This window comes from Phaethon lepturus, unplaced genomic scaffold (assembly GCF_000687285.1).
Source record: "Phaethon lepturus isolate BGI_N335 unplaced genomic scaffold, ASM68728v1 scaffold19908, whole genome shotgun sequence".
In the NCBI taxonomy this organism is placed as follows: domain Eukaryota; kingdom Metazoa; phylum Chordata; class Aves; order Phaethontiformes; family Phaethontidae; genus Phaethon; species Phaethon lepturus.
In genome coordinates, this window is record NW_010557140.1 from 52,663 (window position 1) to 75,787 (window position 23,125).

Sequence of the window (23,125 nt, forward strand, 5' to 3'; positions counted from 1 at the left end):
GAAAGAGTATTTAAATTATCAGAGCCAAGAAATTTCTCTCAAAAATGAAAGCAGCAGCCTTAAGAAACTGTCAAAAACTGCATAAAAATAGTGCTCTTAATGACAGGAGAGACACACTGGTGGATTCTGCGTGGCAGACCATGCCTTTATTTGCTACAGTCGTCAGCAACCTCAGTGGGTTCAACCCAGGATCACAGGATCACAGGATTTCTCTTTCTTGCAGGTTTCTCTTCCTTCCGAGATCTTATTCTTGGCCTTTTTACTCACTCAGGACACTCGTTGCCCATCACCAGAAGAAAATCTTACTATCACACACTGCAATATTGTATTTTTCAGTTCGCTAAGTGTGGCTAGCTAGCAATGTGAAGAAGGTGAAAGGAAGAAAAAAACACAGCACTTCTGTGTTGCTCACGAAAACATTTGTGGGTGGCCACGCTCTAATCCGTATCACTGATACAGCACAGCTTAAGAGAAAAGATGACAAAAACAAAACATGAAGTGGCTCAGGTAGGGGAAGAGCTTCTTTAAGCTTGTTTTGCTGTCAAAGAAAATACAGCATTGATGACTCCCTCAGCGTAACTCCCTCCCTCTCCTTCTGTGGCTTTTCCTTCCGAACTCATAGCCAGAAAAGCTTCTCTGCTGGTGAGACAGCAGCTCCGTACCGCTGCTTACATGCTTTCTTGGTGGTGGTAGGAAAAAACCCCAAGTTGCTCTGTGCTAGTTCTTCCTGTCATGACCATATGAACTGAAGCTTATAAAAGCGAACTATTACTAACATGTTACGTTTTACTCAAATATTTGAGAGGCTTAGAATTGTGCAAATCCCAGCAGGCCCACTTGTTCACTGGAAAACTGTGGTTGAAACTTCCAAGTCAGTCCTTACCCTCTCTAAAAGTGACAGCCTTCACACCTGTGCTGGAAGAATTACCCGTACCAGATGAGTAACACATCATTAAGCAATGTTGGCCACAGCGTTAAAAACCTTCAGCTTCGAAAACACAAGACCTCTATCCCATTAGTTAGGAAAGCAGCTCGTGGACAAAACGTAAAAACTAGAAAATTTTCCAGTAAAAGGCAGCAGCATGACATGCATGTAGCAATTTAATAAAAGCTCTAACTTAAAAAACCAACTGAATAATGAAAATGCCGTACTCTCAGCTTCTCTCTTTGCAAACACAACAGGTGGGTAGTCTTCAGGCTCGTGTTCTGTGACAGGCAGAGGACTTCTGCCACCTGAAAGCATGGTTCCTAGATGCTTCCTAACAGAAGTTTTCCATTGACTCCACGGCGAGCAGGGTTAAGCCCAAAGTAAGAAAAGCAATGTTATTTCTAGCACTGGTTGAAAATTTCTCACATGGAAAGTCTTCTCACCAAAAAAAAAATTTTTTTTTTAATTGGGGGATGTAAATTCCAACACAAAAAATATGTTGGCTTCCTGTGGTAAATTTCTAAGTGAAAATTTTCCTTTCACCTTGATATTTCAACTTGAAATACTATTTTGTTTCAGTTCTTCAGCTGAAGAGAACTGAACTGAAACACATAAAAATGAACATTTTTTTTTATTATTGAATTGACATTTAAACATAAAAACATGTCCTGTGAAAAATCAACAAAAATGAAATGGCATTTAAAGTCCTCCTAACAATGTTATTACTTTATTCCTAAATATCATAACAAAAGAAACTCCCTTTCATACAACATTTATAGGGCAAGCCAAATTCTTTTTTTGCAGTTTTAGATTTTCTTTCAAACTTCTCTTGGGAAGATTTGTATTTCAAACAGCTCTTATTACACACAGACTTTTCCAGTATTTCTTTAACTTGCTCTAGAGAGGGCTGCTTCTTATCCTGTATCTGTTTTCCTTCCCTCATTTTGAAGTAGGAGTAGTTGCATCTTCATAGTCATAGATCTCTAAAGATGTTATGGAAAACGGTAAAACTTCTTGTTCAGTTTATACTAATAAAGCAGCTGAAGCAGAGGTTAGTGATGTGATTCATCTATATTCATCCAGCATTTCAATGGCAGAATCAGCCTCTGGTCACATACTCTTTCTACCAGGTAATGGATTTCATAATCCTGCATATGCTCTGTATAGATCTTCCAATGTTTCCTTTGAGTATCCTTACCTTATACAGAATAGATATTAACTCCACTGATCTCAACGTCCTAATTTTGCAAGTATTTCTACAGACATAGAATACTTTGGATTACTAATCTACTCCAACGTATCAGTAGCAGTCAGTTGGTTGTTCACAGGTAGTTCACAGTTCTTCCAGAGACTTTAAACCTTCCTTCCAATAACTCCATTTTATTAGGCTTTACCAAATTTGAGAAACAGTTCCTAGAAACCTCTAGCTATATACTTATTCCAAAGAGCACAAAACAAAATTATACTTTCTAGACTTTCAGCTCACTGAGAAACCAAGGAAGTCGTAACAGAAAACCAGAGAGTGGAGGTAAAAGAAAAGGGGCAAGAATCAGCCAGGTGAAGGAGAGCTGCTAACAGAAAGCTAGCAGGGCCATGTATACAGAGTCATGAGAGCATATCAGCATCCAATGCCAAGGAATTCCTCTCCGTCAAGCAAATCCCTGCTCTTGGAGAAGAGCAAAAACTCATCTGAAAAAGTCCATCACAGCAAAAATGACAAGTGTTGTTTTAGTTCACGTTACCCCATGACAGCAAATATGTAGGGAAGACGACTGCTCGAGTCTGATGAAATACAGTACAAGGAGTTGCGGAGCGCTTCTAGCTTTAATGTGCTGGGCACAAGAAGTGACTGCTTGGTCCTCAACTAATCTTAAAAACTTGAGAAAGTTTGCCAATATAACATACCCAGTAACAGAAGCAGTAGCAGAATGAGCACAGTACACGGTACAAACTAAAACTGCATCACAGAGCGTTAGGCACTTTGGTCCATATTCATGCTGCCCACGTTCCTCCTCAGACCTGCTGCTTAGTGTTTCCTATTGGCAAGGCACCTCTGAAGGCCAAGAGCCAGCCCCTGGAAACATTAGCACAAAGATTTCATAAAATGTAGGTCAGACCAACCCATGCCTGAGTCAACAGCAGCACAAGGCAATTTGAGTGTATTACATTCACCTCTGTGCTGGTTGCAGGGACGGCATGGGGTGGCTTGTTATTCCATCAGGTGGCTGGGATCTCTGACAGTTCGGTGCTTCTTCTCCCTCAATGTTTTCATAAATTAATAAAGCTTGTTTTTCCTTGCTACAATTTTTTTTCCCAGCGAGATGGGAAAATTTTCCAAATCATGTCAGGGCAAAGAGAGAAACATTCAAAAGTATTTGTTGTGTGTGTCTCTAAATGAATGAGAGACAGGGCAACCTCAGAGAGCACTCTGATGGCTAAGATATTCCCCTGGGAAGCAAAAAAAAGACATGCCCCCCCCAACAGGTTCAGATACTCCTTTGTCTTTTCCTTGCCTGGCAAAGAAGCACCAGAAACACCAAGGCCCTGGTATATACTGGAGTCTCTCTCTACTATCCCTCTTCTGTGCAAATGGGCAAATATTAATTGGAGTGCAGATGCAAGTCGGGTCTGTCACGCTCCCAAGAAAGTTCCCTATCAACTGATTTATAAAGTCAGTCTCTCTGACTTTATTATTACTAGAAAGTAGAGCAAATGCAGAAGGAGAGATGTTTTCCCTCCTTCAGCAGTCTGATCCAGTTAATGAAACAGCCCCCAAACCCTGCACTTTTATCTCCTGTAACACTAACAAGAGCTGTGATCGCACAAGAAATGAGGAGACAAAGGGAAAGAAGACAGAGGGGCTTACCAGTAGGAAAATGCTTATGGGACTACAGGAGTGAGAAAGAGCCACCAACCATTCACTAAAAATCACTGAAACATCCACGGGTTGCTCGGAGAAGGTGTGGTTTTAACCAACCTGATTTAAAAGACAATTAAAAAAAATTTTTTTTTACTAATTTCAGCAGTCAGTTCAATAAACAAACAGGAAGAAAGCACGCGCATTAAAAGAACCCACAACAACCAAACCACAAGAAAGGGCTAAATCTCCATTCCTAAATCTCCCATAGAAATCAGTGGGACTTTATATGTAGAGAATAAACTAAGAAATAGAGTTTGGATAATACCTGAGTTTTTTTATAATAATGAAAGCCAAACAAAAACCTCAGTGTTCCCTTACAGAGCCACTGTTTTCCATATGTTCAGGGCTGTATCAAATTGCAGTGGGTTAGGTTCCTTCACAAGAAGACATATCACACTGTCTCCCACTGTATAATAGATGCAAGTGCCTCATCTCTTTGATATAAAAGAGAATCTCTCCTCTGCTTGGAAGTGGGAAATTTAACTGGCTAAAGACTCATGTTTGATGTCATGAGTCTGAAGCTCTTGGATAAAATAGAAGTCATTGCTGCAAGGACAGAGAATACTTAAAACACAACTGCCATCTTCTCTCTGGTCTCCCCAGAATCGTTCTGCAAAAAGAACAATACGTTTACAGTGATATCATTATCCGGTCGTTCTTAATAACGACTGTAATTGTACCATGTTACGTCTAAAGCAACTAATATTGAAACAACGACAGCAACTGTCAGAATACCAGTGAGCAGACAAGATGAAAAGAGCAGGAAAATGAGTCAACGGCCATAACTGAAAAAGGGAGATAAAAAAACAGCCATGAAAAGACCAGTTCTCTGAGGTAAACTGCAGGGCCAGGTGCTCAAGGTATCCTGCTATTGCATTAGAGGAAGGACTGAGATCACCACCCCGCACTAGTGGTTGCAGCCTCACTAATCCCACTGTAAACGGGTTCCAGGTCATTTGGACTGGGAAGCTGGATGTTAGAGCAGCCCAATCTTCTGCTACACATCATGTCCCCCTGAGAGAAAGCTGGACTGTAGAAATCTCTGAAAAAGACTTAGAGATGGCAGAACAAGCAGGCTGAAATGTTTGAGCAGAGGTCAATCAGGAGACCGAATATTTAGGCAGTTTTATCCTGACTTGCTACTGCAGTGGCTGTGAACCACATAGAATATAAGACAATGAATATTGACATGTTAGGTAGAATAATTTATAACTTTAAATAGTCCTTAAAACCGTAATGAGACAGTCTAACAGCAAGAATTACACTATTATATATCCATGAACAGAATGCATGGAGCATGGTTGAAATGGTACCATTGGACTATTATACACCATAACACTGGTCATGAAACTACGAGAATGGAAGTAAATTAAACATGCACCACTGTATTCAGAACTTGAAAACAGCCTTTTTTTCCAAGACTGCAAATAATGCCTTGCAAAGTATCTTTTTTTCATCTATTTCTCCTGTTATAGGGTGATTTAGTTCTGTAATTAAAATGAAAATTGAATTTGTCTCTGTGCTTATAAGTCTTTCATTTGAGGAAATAATAAAAAAAAATCTTGATTCTCTTCTCCTTCATGTCTATCAATTTCAATCTTTAAAAAGATGAACCTCCCCATCATTTTCCAGGAGACTTTGTGGGAACAATACACAGACATCCATTAAAAAAAATTGTTATTTAGAACGTTTGCTTGTGTCACTAAAACATGAATTCCAATGTAACTGAAGCATCAGGAGCATTAGAAGCTTCTAGATTAAAATTTTCTCAAACTTCCTCAAAAATTTATAACTTTTCAGAAGCGATACAACTAGATAGGAAGCAACAAAACTGCAGTTCCGATGGAGAAGCTACCCATATTGACTGAATGTCTGATTTAAAAAAAATTAATTTCAGGTCATTGTACTTACTATTACAAGGGGTTTCACTGAAGATACCTGCCTATTTCATGATTGAAAACTGCCACATAACTGTAAAATAAGCTATCTTCTTCTCGCATGCTGGTCCTAACTTACAGATTCCAACTACTCTGCAACGTGCAATTCCTGGGACTGTGACATGCATCTGCCATTAAAACTCCATCCCTCCATGTTACCATGATCTTTCTTTCAGATCTTTGTTTCGTCTCAACTTCAGGACAGTAAAAAATAATTCTAAATTAAATTCTGTTTTAACACTGCAAGTTTTTTCAAATGTCTGTTCATGAGGAAATTTGCTGCGATACATGTATGTTTCTTCCCATTGTGACTTCCAGCCTGCAGCTATTTCTGCATCTCACACATTTCAACATTACAAATAGAAGAAACTTTCGACAAAGATTTTTTGAAAAAGTTTTCACTGTCCCTCCTCCCCTGTGAACATCAGGCTTGGCAAATAGATGGCTTTCTGAGCATTTGATTAAATCACAAAGGAGCCTCTGAAATTGTCACTGAAAGAAGTACTCAAACTTATTAAAAGCATCCCTAAATTTTACCTTAGAGCCTGGACATACCAATTCTTATCCTCAGCAGCTTCATTTAAAGGTGTGTGAACTAACACAGATGTACATATCTTACACAGCTGGACAGTAAACAATAATTTTATTGAATTGAGCATCATTGCATCTGACTCCAATGCAAAAACTATTAAAAACATACTTTTAAGTAAGAATAGACATGTATTTTTATTTTGATCTCCTGTCTTTCTTTGCAATGGGGTTGATATGTTATGCATATCTTTTGCTGTACTAGTTAGAATTTGTTCAATTTATGTGCCTGTGAAAACTCCTAGAGACAGAGATTTTCAATGAAATGTTTTAGACTGTAAAAAAAAAATTGGAAAAATATATATATGTACTTCCCTATATAGAGGTATATTTCTTATACACAGTTGTACTGTTTTAGCTAATATGTGAAAAATAAGCAGTATGCAATAGCTTATGTTTTTGTCAGCATTTTAACATGTGGAAGTACACTTCCGAAGCGCTATCAAAATAGAAGGAAACCGGTTATAAAAATGGACAGACTGTGTAACTGAAAAATATGCAAATAAAAAACTTGTGATGATGTTCAAACAACAGAGCTATGTGAGAAAGAGGTAGTGGGATTAACACTCCCATATACTTCAAAACTGATTATTTGGATATAGCCTTCTTTGGTCACTGAGGATCTATGATTTGCATTAAACCTTAGCTTAAAGAGTACCGTGTTGAAACAATTATATTAGGAAGCCAGAAACTCTATAGTGGTCCTAACTGCCATGCAAATTTTCATTTCTGAGATCTATTTTTGGGTTACTATCCAGAAACTGCATTTTTCCTTTTGAGACATGACACAGAAACAACACAAGAAGAACAAACAGAAGCAGAGAACCTGCCCAACTTTATTCAGAGCCAACTTCCTCTCCCTTCTGTATCTGAACTAGATTCTTCCTCCTTTTCTTTTTCCTCCTTTTCATTTCTCTTTCCTTTCAAAGAAGGCTGGAATTGTCCTGGGACGTGCTTTCTTTTCAGAAAGTCAAAATTCAGATGGAAATCAATGTTCCATCATTTATTCCCAAAAAGGTCATTTGAATTTTGGTTTGGGTCTTTCAGGCCATCCATGAAACTCCAGTTTCAGCTAGGATTCACTTTCCACTTCATCTGAAAAGAACTATGGTTTACAACACAAACTTCTTTCACAGCTGGAGAAAAAAACCTGAATGGCTTCAAACAGCAGCAGCTACAGATCACAGAACTGTAGAATAATTCAGGTTGAAAGTGGCTGCTGGACGCTTTTAGTCCAACCAACCTCCCTTTCAAAGTGGTATCAACTATGAATTGGACCAGGTTACTCATAACTTGATAAAGTCAGGCATTGGAAATCTCCAAAGATGGAGATGGCAAAACCTCTCTGGGCAACCTGTTACAATGATGGACAGCCCTCAGGGTGAAAAAGTTTCCCTTATAACCAGTCTGAAATTCTCTTGTTTGAATTCAAGTCTGTTGTCTCTTACTCTCTTGTCATGCAGCACTGTGAGGAGCCTGTCCTTCTTGATAACCTCCTCATAGACACTGTCAGGCTGCTGCTAGGTTGCCCTGAAGCCACCAAAGAAAAAAATATTTTTTTCCTGCCAGGCTGAACAAGAGCAGTACCCTCAGTCTCTCTTTACACTGCAAATGCTAGAGCTTCCTGACCATACTGGTGACCCTCTGTCAAACTTGCTCCAATTTGTAGATGTCTTACTTTTCCTGGAGAAAAAAAAGGGGAATTTTTTTTCTTCCCTGAAGGTCTCCATTTGTTTCCATCCTTTGAGCATGCCTATGTATACATACAGTTGCATGTTCACACATACAGATATTCTAGACCTAAATATGTCTTTCCTGATTTTGTATAATAAAATTACATTTAGATTTTTCTGGATTATACTAATGTTAGTGAAAGACAGATCAGTATAAAAAACCACATTTTAATGTTACTGTTTATACATGTATATATGAAAAAATTGTTAATATATGAGTACAGTGATCAAACCCCTAAAATGTGGTTGTGTATTAAGGCATGGTTTTACATACCCCACGTACACTTTAACATTAGCCTCTAGTATTTGGTTTTTTTCTTAAATTTGTTTCTCCAAAGTTAAAAGGTGATGTAGAAAGAAATCTCAGTTAAAACAAGCAAACAAAGAAGAAAAGTTTGAGAAAACGCTTTTTCTAAGGCCAAGGAAGACCTAAGAGCAGAAGGAGAAGGTGGCACCGAATGGAGCCAAAATTCCCAAGCTGCTGTCATGCTGGCACTGCAGAGACGAGAGAAGGTGGGAGAAGCTTGCAAAGGGATGAGTGAACAGTAGGTGAAGGAAATGTGCACCCTGCATAAGGACATGTCTCATTGCAGCTCTACAGTTCAGATGAGGAGTGGAGCATGTGTGGAAGCCTGTATTTTGCTCGCTGGGGAGCTCTGAAGTCCAAAAGATAGATAACTCCAGGGAAACGTAGTCTTGAACAGCAAATCATCTAGCTAATGCACCAGGATCAAAGCACCAAACTTCCACCTCAGTCCAAAACACGCTGTCTGAAAAACACTCTCAGTGCTTACTCCAGATTACCATAGCACGGCAAGCAGTAAAAGGAAATAAAAAGACCCAGTAGAAATCTACACAAGCATTCCTTAACTAACCTCCACATATAAAACAGAAAGTAAATTTTCACTTATTTGGGATGGCCTACAAAATGCATTCTCTACTTTGTCATTCATGATTATTGTGGCCAGCCCATCTTGGCCTGATGCAGTCCCCGAAGCTTTACGCACTCATGTCATATATTCTTTTCTAGCTCATTTGACAGGTGTTTAAAGCACTGCCACACTATTGCATGACAGAGGCTGCGGATATTCATGTAATATATGGGAAACTGTAACCGAAATGTTAAGATGTTTGTAAGAATCCTCATAACGATGCAATTAATTTCTAACCAAGGCAAAAGACAGGCATGAGACCTCAAACAATGCTACTTATGCACTTATAGGAGCCCTTCTTGAACTCGGTGAGGGGTGTAAAAGGCAATAATTCCAGGTAGCCTTTAACTTTCCCAGCTGTGTCCCTGTGTGCTTGGACAATGTCTCTATACAGAGAGGTTGTGGAGTCTCCATCCATGGATATAATCAAAACCCATCTGGATGTGGTCCTGGGCAACTGCGCTAGCTGTCTCTGCTTGAGCAGGGGGGGTTGGAGAAGATGATGTCCAGAGGTCCCTGCCAACCTCAGTCAATCTGTGCCTCTGTGTGTCCACTTCAGAAGGCATTACAAAAAAAAATCCTCTAAGAACAATGAGGTAGGAGATAAAATCTTTCTTTTTTGATGTTCTGAACTCCTATGTAACTTGGTAGTGATAGAATAGTTCTTGGCCCAGGGGATATTTAGATGAATATTTCCACACCTTAGGACTAAATCTTGCAAAATACCATCATCAAACTTACAATGACATTCTGCCTGTTCAAATTAGGGGCCATAAGTGAATAACTTATAATGGTACATTCTAATGGTGACCTCTGCAAGTCATTATTGTTAACATTTCTGAGATTTAAAGCATTAACATTAGTAAACTGAGGCCATTGTCTACTACATTTTTAACATACTATATGTTAGTGCAAACTTGACACAGTCTCAAAAACATAACTCAAAAGTCAGTGAAAAACCGTCTGCAGTGCACAGAGAACAACACAAGCAAACTCTTAATTTCTGAAATATCAATACAAAAATTGCATTTCTGTTTTTAAATTATTCTACAAACCCTATTTAAGCGAGTAATAAGGGCACTATAATAAATTATTTCTAGCTTGGTAAATCATACCATAATTTGTGCACACACTAAATGCTGACCATATTCATTAAAAGCAATAATCACAAATTGCTTGGGGTTTCTATTCACTATTAACAGGCTTTAAATAAATGCCTATGAGATTCAGGAACAAAAGTTGGTTTTGAAACTTCCCTCCAAGGTTTTAATAAACTTAATGAGAAGGGGAAACTCTAAAAACCTCTAGAAACCTAAGTATTTTTCACTTGTAAATGCTGAAACACTGAAAACACACAGTTCTGCTACTGCAAATGCTTTTTAGTCATAACTAACTAGTCCTCTTTATTTCCAATGAACATAACATTCACACTACATTTATTATTTACCTCTGCAGCCCACATCCCTCATCACAGACATTCAGCCTTCAGATTCACAATTTTCTGCTGTGCTGATGCCAATTCTCCTGCCTTTAACCTGCTGGCAGCTCTGTATCCCCTCTCACACAGGAGGTCAGGATGAAATGAGAGCTGTAACCCAACATCACTCCATAAAACAACCTAACTCCTTCACTGGACCACACAGAGCTTCTCCTTAGGGACTAAAACCCACTGATCCATGCAAATGTGCAGTGCAGCCCACCTAAATTAATGAGAGAATGGCTATTTCTCTCATTTTACGTACTGCTACAGAACATAAGGAATTAAAACATACGTATTATGTTGGGGTTGAAAAGAAAACACTCTTTTAGAATTACAGATTTTATTATTTTAAAATCTATGTTGATTAAGTCAGGTATGTGCAAACAACCAGGGGAGAAACAAGCACTTATGTCCGCTGGTTCTTTTGTCCGTGTGTTTTTAAGTGAATGCATTGCTATAACACAGCTTTTTCGTTTATATGAGAATCAACTGCCAGCAACCTTTCCCTTCCCTTAGAAGAAACTAATAGAAAATATAGGCTACAAGAACAGGACTTCTATTTCAAAGAGATGGTTGGTGAGCCGTAAAGCAGAAATGCAGGCCTTGATTCATTGATGTATTCACATTTCCAACAAATACCTATTTGATAAGGCCATTTCCTCACTCACAGTCAGACACAGTACAGAAAATTTCCCCTATGAGTCACTGATTTATACTCATATTAATTATTTTACCTGTAATAAACACGCAATGTCTGGATTTCTTCTTCTAATTTTTTGCACTGTTGAAGAGCAGCCTCTTTTTCTTGCTGCAAGGCTATCAAGTCTGCCTGCAAAACAACAAACAAATGATAAACAATTCATTCAGAATATCCGTATTGCTTTGAAAACATAACAACCTTTTATGCATTCATTTCAGTCATGCTTTATTATAATTATGTATATAAAGTTACACTGTTTTGTAATGCTGCCTATTTAATTCTTATGAAAACCCTTTCTTCTTCTAGCATTACAATTTTTTCTAGTTTTTTTCCCCTAGCAAGATGTTTGGAATGGCTACCCACGTGTATACGGTAAACTTTTTGAATGGCTACGGTTAGACCTCCTCAGTCCAGCCAAGTGCTTCTCAGCAAATATATTTCAAATTGATATAATGTTCCTACAGTGCAAAACTGTTGACCAACGTATAGAGAGTGACGCAAGGCACTCAGCCACGAACTGCCGACGCGCAACTCTTGCTCTGGGCACGGCTCTCCAACGGCGAGCCTGTGCCGGGAGCCACGGACGGACGTTACCGGCGGCAGAGCTGCCGGATAACCCGCGCCCTGAGCGGCGGCGGGCGATGAGCCAGCCAGGGCTGCTGAGACTGGCACTGCCGGCTCGCCCGGGGATCTGGGTGCATTCTCATCCAGGATCTGGTTTACAGCGGCGCGAGGGAACCCCTGAGAAACCGCTGTCATCTCCCGCCTGTGAACCCTCCCGGATGTTCCCCCTCCCGTTGTTTATTCACACCCCGCTGTGAAGGGCTTGTGACTCATGGCCATTATGGAAATTGCGGCATGTGGCTGGTAAGGTCAGGAAGGTAGCCAGCCCTGACACGGCCTTATGGTTAAAGAGGAGGTAGGAGAAATGAGTATGCATGTATATTTAATACCGCTCTATAGCTTAATCACCATTAATTTTAAAATGTCCAGTTTCAATAGCACTGCAGGACCCCCTGAGGGCCCAGGTACCATATAAATTATCTCAAAATCAGCAGATGATTAATTATTGCAACAACAAATAAGACCGGGCTTGCACTGCAATTCTTTGACACGTGAGCCTGAGCATTGGGCTGCTTTCCAATGTTATTAATTGTAACAAATCGTAGAGCGCCGAACCAAGAGGCACATGTGTGAGAAACACTGACTACGGATTCTGCCAACTCTTGAGGACAGTGTTATGGAAAAGTTTCTTGGTAAATTAAAGACCTGTTACATGAACGACGAACACATGAAGGGAAATGCACAGTTCAGCCTCTAGCTCTGCCAGACTTGCTGTATAATCATGAACAACTCTGCACGCCTCAGAGTCTCTCTCCTGAAACAGGGCTGCCACTTGCTTCTGTTTCCTGTTTATCTGTTAAGACTGTAAGTCTTCAAGGCAGGTGTTCTACTGTTTGCTGTCACCTCCCAGTCATCTATGGGCAATTTATTCTGCTGGCTGATTAATCATGTCCTGGATACATGGCTGACTCCTGGCAAATTTTATTAAACACTGCAGCGCACAAATACGCTACGCAACCAGCCTCCGCGCCGTGCTGCTCAGCGTGTCGCATCGCACCCAGGGTTCTGCATTAGCGGGGTACAGGACCCACCGCTGTAATCGCTCCTGTAACAGACATTCAAAAAATTTTAAGAGGAAGTTCCCTGGAGAATAAAAACAAACCGTCTTACTATATGGAGGGCTCCTTCAGCTTTAATAGCAGAAAGCGTTAATGTTTAACCTCTGAGTGACAGTGGTTTAGAGCTTCTGATGCTGAAAACAATGTACTGGATGCTGGCAAGCCCTAACTCCTGTCAGCAAGAGGTTAAAATCCTCTGCAGGTGAGCCTCTTGCCCACTCCTGCTTGCTGCCTTGCAAGCAGAACTCACAGAACACAAGGATGTTAGCCAAACCAAGCTATTTTCTGTAATTATACTGTTCTGTAGGTGAAACAACATTCTTAAAAATTGGAAAACACGCTTGAATCAAAGTAGGTGGTTTGTTCTAGAGGCCAATAATTAACATCCTTGCCAATTTTCAGTGTACTGTGAAGTGTGATTGAAATGGTAGACTGGAAGGAAATGTTTGCAGCTGACACACCTACTCACGGAGAGATTAACGGCTAGTCTCTTTGGAGAACTATCATAAAAAATACACCTTATGTTCCACTTGCTTTTCAGGACAAAAGTCAGAAGGCACTAGAGTCTGAAGACTCTTATTTATGTTAGTTTTTCAGCAGAGAAAACTGCACTGATTTGACTGGGGTTTGCACCAGTAAAAATAACAGCAGAATCAGGTGCTTTGGATTAAAAAAAACCCAAACAACACCTACAAAAACAGAAGGGAAGAGAAGTAGACATTTGCTAACCTCCTCAGTACCATGTAGTGGTCTTGATACTAGGGAGCTGCGTGAGACCAACAAAAATTCAAGCACAGGAGTTTCTGTGCACAGCATGCAGCCATGCGACAACACAACCCATCATTCACAGGCCTGAAGAGTGGTAAACACAAATAAATGACTCAAATATCCTCCCAAAAGAGAGATGCCTTCCTTCACTAGAAGAAGGAAAGCAAAGCAGTGCCCATCACAAAGTTAAATTGCTAACTAAAATAATGGTGCCTGCACTACTATAAAATATTTGGAAGACTCCTATAATGTATATTGAAATCCATCCATAGCGCACATGGCAAAAATCCTACATGAGCTCACCTCTAGTAATAACAATAGCTGCTTGGGAACTTTTTAACAAAATATTATTCCTTTGGAAAAAGTCAAGCTGTGGAAATTAGAACTCCTCACAGAAATGGATCAGTTTTGATTAAATTTTTTTGGAAGGTAGGGTAAAGAAGGAGCAGCAAGAAGAAAAAGAATTACACTCAGGTTCCTCTGGTGGAGGTTTTCCCTAAAAAGGTCTATTTAGAGGTGAGGTCAGTCACCACTTTGGTATATGGGTCACCCTCAGTGAAGTTCCTGTTTAACCCTGAAAGAGTATTCTCATCACTGGCATATGATCTCTTTCTCACAATTTTGATTTTCCCACAAGTTCCTACACTTTCGTATTTGGTTTAAAATGGATAGAACCTTCTCCTTTCCCTGTCCCCACCCCACTTTCCTGCAAAAGAGAATTCTTGTTTCTACACTTTTCCCATTTTGCATTTTAGCGAACAGTTACGTGTTGAAAACTTAAGTTTTCTAACTAAATCTAAAAGCTAATTGCTACATATAAAGCTTAAAATAGCCAGACCTTCACTAAGAAAATCTCATTATTGATCCTTTTGCTGTTGCTTTTGTTTCAAAATACTTAAATGAACAATGCTATGTATTTTCTTAATGCAAAGGCTGGAAAAATACAACACTTAAACAAAGGGAAATACAGAGGGTAAAACTAGTTTTTATCTTTTCCTAATTCCTCTAGGGCAAACATAAGCACCCTCAACCCTAATCTAAATCGAAAGAGGTAAGAACACAGTGCATCCTACGCTGTCAGGTTCCCTGTAGGTGAGAGATGGCTTTTATAATGCTTTTCAACACCCAACAGAAAGAACAAGACATTCGATGAACTTGAGTAATAAAGCTTCATAGCTTTGTCTTTTTATTGATTTTTTTCCTCATGCATTTATAGAGAGCATATGTATTATCTATATATTTATACAGAGCATATATTTTTCCTTCTGTACATCGGCTAAACAACCAACCTTTTCTGTTACCTCTCAGTAAGCAGGCTATCCATTCTCCTGATCAATTCAAACCCATCTCTCATCAGTATTCTGCTAGCAGTATGTCCTAACTTCAGTGGAAACATCTTACCTGACACATTCTTGCGTGTCTTTTGTTCAGTCACCCTCAGATACCTGTCTGTTCTCCTGCCCGCAGGTATTACCCAGCTAACAGTGGAAATTCTTATTCATCCTTAAATGATGACACCTTACACTTGATACCATTGAATTCCACCCCACTGCTTTTATTTTTCCACCACTTGAGGCCATTCCAATCTTTCTGCAAGACAGCTTGAACTCACTTTGTCTTAATAATATCTCCACTTTGTATTAATAACATCTCCCAGCTCTGCATCATCAAGCAATTTCTTCAGTACACTGCTGCTCTTCATGCCAAAGGATCTCGACGACAGCATTAAAGAAAACTGGTTCAGTACCAATTGGTGAGAAAGTGGAGAGAAATTCCACTAGTGAAATCCTTCGACCTTAATTTCTCCTTTCAAAGCTGTTTGCTGTTGCCTTCCTGCTAACAAGTTCCTTATTGCCTTTGACTAATCCCTCATCTCCTTCATGGGTACATGACATTTTGCAGACAGGCATGAGCCCAACGTGCCCATCCTTCCAAACAAGAGATGCGAGGTGAACCCAGTTAACAGGAAGCAGCAATTCCCTACATTAAGCCTGTGCCTGCTTGTAAAATAACAATATACACATTCTCCACTGTAATTAATAATTTTCCATATGGCACCACATATAAGTTTATGTGTCAGCTTATATTTAACAAATTTCCTTGCCTAACCAGTTATCATACCAAAGAAGAATTCTTGCGTGATCTTGCTTAGGTGAAAGTTGTATTTCAATCCACTGTTGATGGAGCCACGCTTTAAACACATTTTCCTTCCAAATTTACTCTGAAGCCTGACAATAAAGACTAACTGGTCTACAATTGTCAGAATTACGTTTTTTGCCCTTCTAAATATAGATGCTGCCTCTGCTAATTCCCTATCATATTACACCGAACACATCCTCATATGTTTTATTAAAGAACTTTACTATCATTCCTGCAATTTCAGATACCAGCTCTTTCAGAATTGGGGATGAAAACCATCCATTATCTCAATCCGAGCACAATAATCTATTAAACAGCTATGACGTACTCCATTTCCATACATTCACTTTTCTTAAGCCCTGTCCTCATAGTTGACATCATCATTGCCCAATGCTGAGAGAAAAAAAACAAAACCACACACTTTCGGACCTAATCCGGATTATCATTGATCTCCATACCATTCTCAGAGCGGTGGCACATTTCCTCTTTCCTTGTTCTCATTTCAGTCGTTACACTATTGTTTGTTTTAATTCCCTTTCCAAGAGCCAATTTAGCTTAACCTCTGGCAATTTTAGTTTGTCGCTATATCTCTTGTTTTCTAAGACATAACTTGCTTTCTTAATAAGGACTCTTCTAGTAGAAGAGTTATCCTTATTTTGTTCTTACTGAACAAATTAACAATTAGAACTGACATCCTTCCCACCCAAAGCATATTTGAGATACCTGTTAACGCACAGGTATTCCTTAACTCAGCAATAGTTGCTACCAACAGCTTGCTTTCTGTTGATCCAGGATATTCCTATGGATTAGAAGGAGGCTGGATGAGAAATCTGGAGAGTCTTGAAGGTCATTTCTGCAATCTATGGACTCAATCATTTACACTTGGTAGAGCTGTGTAATGGGGAAAGATGGCAATAAAATGACTTTCTGCTCCTTTGATCCTATGTCATCTGGAGTCTGAAATGGAATCTAGCCACAAATGGACAACTGAGAATTGCCCCTATTTCTCATGGGGAAGAAGTATGTTTCTGCTGATATTAGCAGGCTAGCTGGACAGTAAGAGGTCAGGTGTCTTCTCAGGGCAGCAAGAGACTGGGAGGGGGAACAAAGGTTTCTTTCATTCTGAATTAGAATGAATAAACAAGAAAAAAAAATCTGGAAAAATGTTTTAAAACTATTTAAGAAATCTTTTTATATTACACTATTTTTAATGCTTTTGCATTTTACACATCATGTCAGTAAGAGAAGTATGTACCGCATGATAGAGCAGGTCACGTTGTGACACATTATGACATCTAACTTCTAACCATTCTGTTATTTTTACATTAGCAGCTGCTACTTAGCGCAGATTACAACAGCTCATCTTATTTTCTATATCAAAGTGTCAACATATCAAAGTGTTCCACCAACAACAGAAGCAGGTGACACTTTGATCTAGAAAAGAATATAAGCACGTGTCTTATTACTTAGGGGATCAGAGGTTTTCAGGGTCAAGAAAAAGACTCCAGCTAACACGAGGGGACTGAAAATGCCTAGCAGTCTAATAACACACTAAGTGATCTCCTTGTTTTTTAAATCACAGTGCTAATGTGTCAAACCGTTTCATTACAATACAAACAGGGGACACGTTGACCTAGAAAATTAGATAAAATGTTCCAACTTGCATTTAAGTACCAGCTGCCCTTGATGATTTTAAAAATGAAAAGTGAAAATTAGAACTGGACTACAGTAAATGTTATAAATTATTGACACATCATGAAATACGTAATTAACAATCATAAATCCAAATTTAAAATGTAAAACTTCAATTTTGAAGTTTGAAATATAGTTTCAAGTAGTCACCATATAACACTTCTGGGAGATAAACCTGAGTTGGAAAAGATTGGAATACTAATTCAGTTTTCATTAGAAATTAATGAAACGTTGTTTCTCAACACATCATTTTTTAATGGAAATAGTTTTTAGTAAATTTAACCTTGCGTAAATCAAGCAACCGTATTACTGATCCCTAATGGATCTGTGCTGCTGTGGAGGATCAGTACAGCTAGAAAACTACCCTGAAGAACCAGCTGAGGGTTGTTTGTGTGTGTGAATTTCAGGGTAACAGTGGCAGTGGTGGGAACTCTAACAGCCTTTAAGCTACATCTTCCCCCAACACACCGCCACAACCACACACAGGTTGACACTCCCTCCGGGCAGAAAGGAATGGGATCTCAACAGCAAACATGACCTTTATAAGTTTGCATCAGGATCAAACAATTAACCATAATAAGATTTTACTCTACAATCTAATACTATTGTTGGTCAGAATAAATATCAGTTAATGAAACTTTTTTTTTTTTTTTTTTAAATAAAAGACATTTTTTCACCGGAATAATGCTGTGTCAGGATGCATTGGTTTAGATGGAAATACTTCTGAGGAATGTCAGTGTCCTGGTTTCAGCTGGCACAGAGTTATTTTTTTCCTAATAGCTGGTATAGTGCTGTGTTTTGGATTTCGTATGACAATAACCTTGATAACACACTGACGTTTTAGTTGTTGCTAAGTAGTGTTTACACTAAGTCAAGGACTTTTCAGTTTCCGATGCTCTGCCAGTGGGGAGGTGCACAAGAAGCTAGGAGGGAGCATAGCCAAGACAGCTGACCCAAACTGGCCAAAAGGATATTCCATACCATAAAACATCATGCTCAGTATATAAATTTGGGGGAGTTGGTGGAGCAGGGGTGACAGCGCCTCAGGAACCGGCTGAGCATCAAACGGGTGGTGAGAAATTGTATTGTGCATCACTTATTTTGTATATTCTTTTACTATTAATGGTGGTGTTATTACTATTTTCTCATCCTTTGCTGTCCTATTAAACTGTCTTTATCTCAACCCACGAGATTTACCTTTTTTTTTTTTTCTTCAATTCTCTTCCCCATCCCACCGATGGGGTGGGCAGGGAGTGAGCAAGTGGCTCTGTGGTGCTCAGTTGCCTGCTCGGGTTAAACCATGACAGGCAAAATTTCTGATGGAAGAGAGAACTCCTCCCCTGCCATGTGGTTAGGTTACTCATTTCGGATGCAGGAACGTAATATTGAGTCCCAGTCTCCCGCGTTAACTCACTCAGGACACGGCAGACTCGCACCAGCAAGAATACCCTGCTCTAAATTCACGTGAATTACCCATGTTTCTGGTGACTTCCATTGGTCTATGTCCTCTCTCTGTGACTGGCACAAATAATCTTTTATTAAATTGCTAAGTATGTGAAAAGCAGATTCCAGATCATGGTCAAGGAGGCTAACTCCACAGCCCAGCCACCAAAATGTTTGAGGGTTGCCAACTTGGATCAGGGAGCTGATATAAGTGTTTTCACATACACGATGCGAGTGCATCAACACTGGCTTTTTAGCATGTATAGATGCATCTTTTTCAGTTACTTTACGAAGAATGTCTTAATGTTTTCTCTTCTTAGAATTAAAAATAGTAACCCTGTCATCTCCCTTTTATTCCCAAATGGAATTGTCATTTTCAAGAAGTGTTGTGCTGCAAGTTTACCTAATGCCACCTTCCCCAACTCAGTCTTCATCCTATCCCTAATTTAATATTTTTAGGGACCTTTTCAGAAGACTCGTAGAAGATGTCACTATCTGAGGTCCAGGCTCCTGTCTTCATCACAACAAGAAATTCCCCAGTAAGAAAACATGATCATACCATATGAATATTGCTTGTATGGACATTCATCTCTGAGAGGTCCTGTTGTGACTGGGATAACAGCAACAGGCCACAACAAATATTATGCAGATTGTGCAACCAGAAAAAAAATAATTACCAAATAGCTTTTCATGGCTCTGTCAAAGAAAATTAAAGGATCCAATACCATTTTTGCCCAGACTAGGTACATTTCTGGTTCACTTTATTACAATAAGAGCAAACTTAATTATCTACTAATTATCTTAAAGCAATACCAGTTGAACCATTATGCCTGAGATGTGAATGCCCCATTCTTGTACTGCATGGTCACATTACACTTGGGAAGCGCACTGTACTAGCAGTATTTGACAAGCAGTTTACTCCTTCACCTAATGATGTGCCCAAACGAGCACATATTACAGGCAGATTCAGTCCATTATCACATTATGCAAGAAAGTGTCTATATGAAATGCTCATGATATTTTTCAGTGAGAATTAAGAATTTGCTCAACTAACCTTAGCTATCACATTGATACAAAGCTTACATCATCTGCAGTATTAATTTGTAGTATCCTAACCTTCTTCCAAGCAGTATATGGAATATTGAAATTGCAGGAAAAATTAGCTATTCAAAGGACACTCCAAGGCATGCGATGAGTGTGTGAGACTAATACATGGAACCATTTTATTGTAAAGAATGATTCATAGGATGAGGAAGATTAATTTGAAATTCTGCCCCTGTGAGGTTGACACAAAACTGTAATTGACTTCCCAGGGTCAAGATTTCATTTATGGTTTCCATTTGTTTGAGTACATAGCTAAAAAACCCAGAGATACCATCCTACATACCTACTATGTGCATATGGATAACTACCTAAGGATATCACAAAGCTTATTTCAGGTGAGATATAACCTTAGCGACAATAAAAAGACTCCTGAAAGCTTTCGAGGATGACAGCTCCAAAATACACATGCATAGCTGGACTGGTCTTTGCACTTAAATAATGTCATGTGCAGAGATGCTGACCTTTTAGTAGGAGGGATTTTATTAAGAACACAAGCTGGAGGTGCTTTAAAATAGCAAGTAGTTAGGTCTCCATATACAGATAGATAGATACTTGTCTTACTACTAAACCATGATGCACACTGTGAAAAGAAAATCAAAAGAAAACAATCAAGAAGACTTCATTTGAACAGAGAAGCAAAAAGCCATTCACAACAGTTATTTTTGTATAGTAGCTATGGCTTTAGAATCTATAGGAAAATAAAAGTAGTAAGTTAATTCCTTTACATCTCAGATTAAAGACTGCTTACAGCTGTGGGCATGTGGAAAGGGCACATTTCTCCATGTTCTCTAATTCAGGTTTGGCCTTTGTGCCATCACACACTTTGTTTCTGATCTAAAAATCATTTGGAAAAATGCAATTTCAAATAAATAATGGAAAGACATCAGCAATACAGAGAAACTTGTCTTATGTGAAGGGCAAATAAAGTACGTTGTTTTGGGCATAGTGTTTACTGTTTATCTGAGGAAGCCTTCTTAAGTCCCCCTTCAAGGCTGCATAGGTAACTGGACTAGAAAACAGACACATCCCTTCTAAGCCAGGCCAGGTTATCAAATGTAGGCTTAAAGCAAAGAAAAACCCTCTCTGATCTACTTTAATAACAGGCATCTCAACTCTGAGAGACATGACTTGCTTCACACGCTCCATGAAAACTATTAGACTTTATAACAAACTTTACTGGCAATCTCCTTAGGGGAAATCAAGAAGGAAACGACCGTGTACGCTGGAGTGAGCTGAAGAAGCCTTCCAGGTGGTGTCCGAGACCTACTGGCAGATTACTCTGGGAAAGCTTCAGACGTCAGCACCCATGATAAACCTGTTGTCCACACAAATGACTTTGGCCACTTACACATATCAAGTCAGTATCTGCCACAAACAGCAAGTCATCAGCACAGGATCCAAAAGGTAGTGTTGTAATGTTGCCTCAGAAGCTTTGCGGTAACAAAGACCCTATTCAATTAAAAACAACGTTCCCCTCAGCCCAAAAAGTGTCCTATCCAGTTCAGGGCGGAACTGAACTGGCAGAGGAACAGAAGAAAGTTCGTGTTACAGCCAGACATGTTTTATCTGTGCTGCAGCCAGAAACTGTGTGCACTTTCAGGGCTCTCCGTCTGGCACATTTTCAGACTCCGCTAACAGACCCCAAACTAACCACAGCAGTCACACCTATATTGCTAAAAAGAACTGGCCAGAAACCATGCTCCTACTGGCATGACCTGCCTTGTGTTACCATGTCAAAAGCTCTCTTCCATCCACCCCTAAAAGGAAGGGCTGCTAACACCAGATTGTCTAAGGGGAATAGGCCCTGGTACACAGTATTGTTCAAAGGCATTGTCCGGGAAAGTGGGTTAAAACCGTGCCAGGGAGCTTTCTAACAAAAAGCATAGATGATTGCATGTCATTGTGCAAGCCCATGCCCTGATCCTATTTTAATTGCTAGAGTAGGTACAGATAATTGGTCTTGTCAACTAATAAGGGCTTAATAAACTTGACCAAGATTGATAAACCTGACTTAATGAGTTTGACTGACAATTTGCTTCTCTCACTCCCAGCAGCCTGGTGAGGAACTCTTGACTGTTCAATGGGTGTCACCCACAGCTCCAGCCGAAGGATGCAGGAGTAATTCTTGCTTGGGTAAATCTTTCTAACCTTACTTCACTACCCAACCTCTATTGCAGATGCCTCTTTATAATAAAGCCCTTGGCTTTGACTTTTGACCAGCTATTGACCATGCCCTTCCACTGCCATTTGGACTTGGCTACACTTTCACTTCTTTGTTATGAGACATTCCTGACCCTTCTCAGAAGGACTTAGTGGTACTAGTGGATGAAAAGCTGGACATGAGCTGGCAATGTGCGCTCGCAGCCCAGGCGGCCAACTGTATCCTGGGGTGCATCAAAAGAAGCATGGCCAGCAGGTCAAGGGAGGGCATTCTGTCCCTCTACTCCACTCTGGTGAGACCCCACCTGCAGTACTGTGTCCAGCTCTGGAGCCCTCAGCACAAGAAAGGCACGGACCTGTTGGAGCAGGTCCAGAGAAGCCACAAAAATGATCAGAAGGATGGAACGGCTCTCCTATGAGGACAGGCTGAGAGAGTTGCGGTTATTCAGCTTGGAGGAGAGAAGGCTCTGGGGAGACCTTTCTGCAGCCTTCCAGTCCTTAAAGGGGGCTTATAAGAAAGATGGGGACAAACCTTTTAGCAGGGCCTCTTGTGATAGGACAAGGGGTAAGGGTTTTAAACTAAAAGAGGATAGATTTAGACTAGATCCAAGGAAAAAATTTTTTTCCAATGAGGGTGGTGAAACCCTGGCACAGGCTGCCCAGAGAGGTGGTAGATGCCCCCTCCCTGGAAGTGTTCAAGGTCAGGTTGGACGGGGCTCTGAGCAACCTGATGTAGTTGAAGATGTCCCTGCTCACTGCAGGGGGGTTGGACCAGATGGCCTTTAAAGGTCCCTTCCAACCCAAACCATTCTGTGATTCTACAATTCTATGATTCACTTATTACAGATCCTTACCCCTGATTTCAGCGTGACACCAATCCAACTGAGACACTTAATCCAACTGAGAGACTATAACATTT

At 39.8% G+C, this 23,125-nt stretch overlaps 1 protein-coding gene across 1 annotated transcript in view; it reads right to left on the reverse strand.

The window, feature by feature from the left end:
* LOC104625147 (mirror-image polydactyly gene 1 protein-like) overlaps positions 1–11,977 on the reverse strand; it is a 48,972-nt gene extending 36,995 nt beyond the window's left edge. The window contains exons 1-2 of the mRNA XM_010292697.1: positions 11,681–11,977; positions 11,253–11,347 (exon numbers count right to left, since the gene is read on the reverse strand). Coding sequence (XP_010290999.1) covers positions 11,253–11,347; positions 11,681–11,977 — 392 coding nt within the window. The remainder of the gene's footprint in view (positions 1–11,252; positions 11,348–11,680) is intronic.
* Between the last annotated feature and the right edge of the window lie 11,148 nt (positions 11,978–23,125).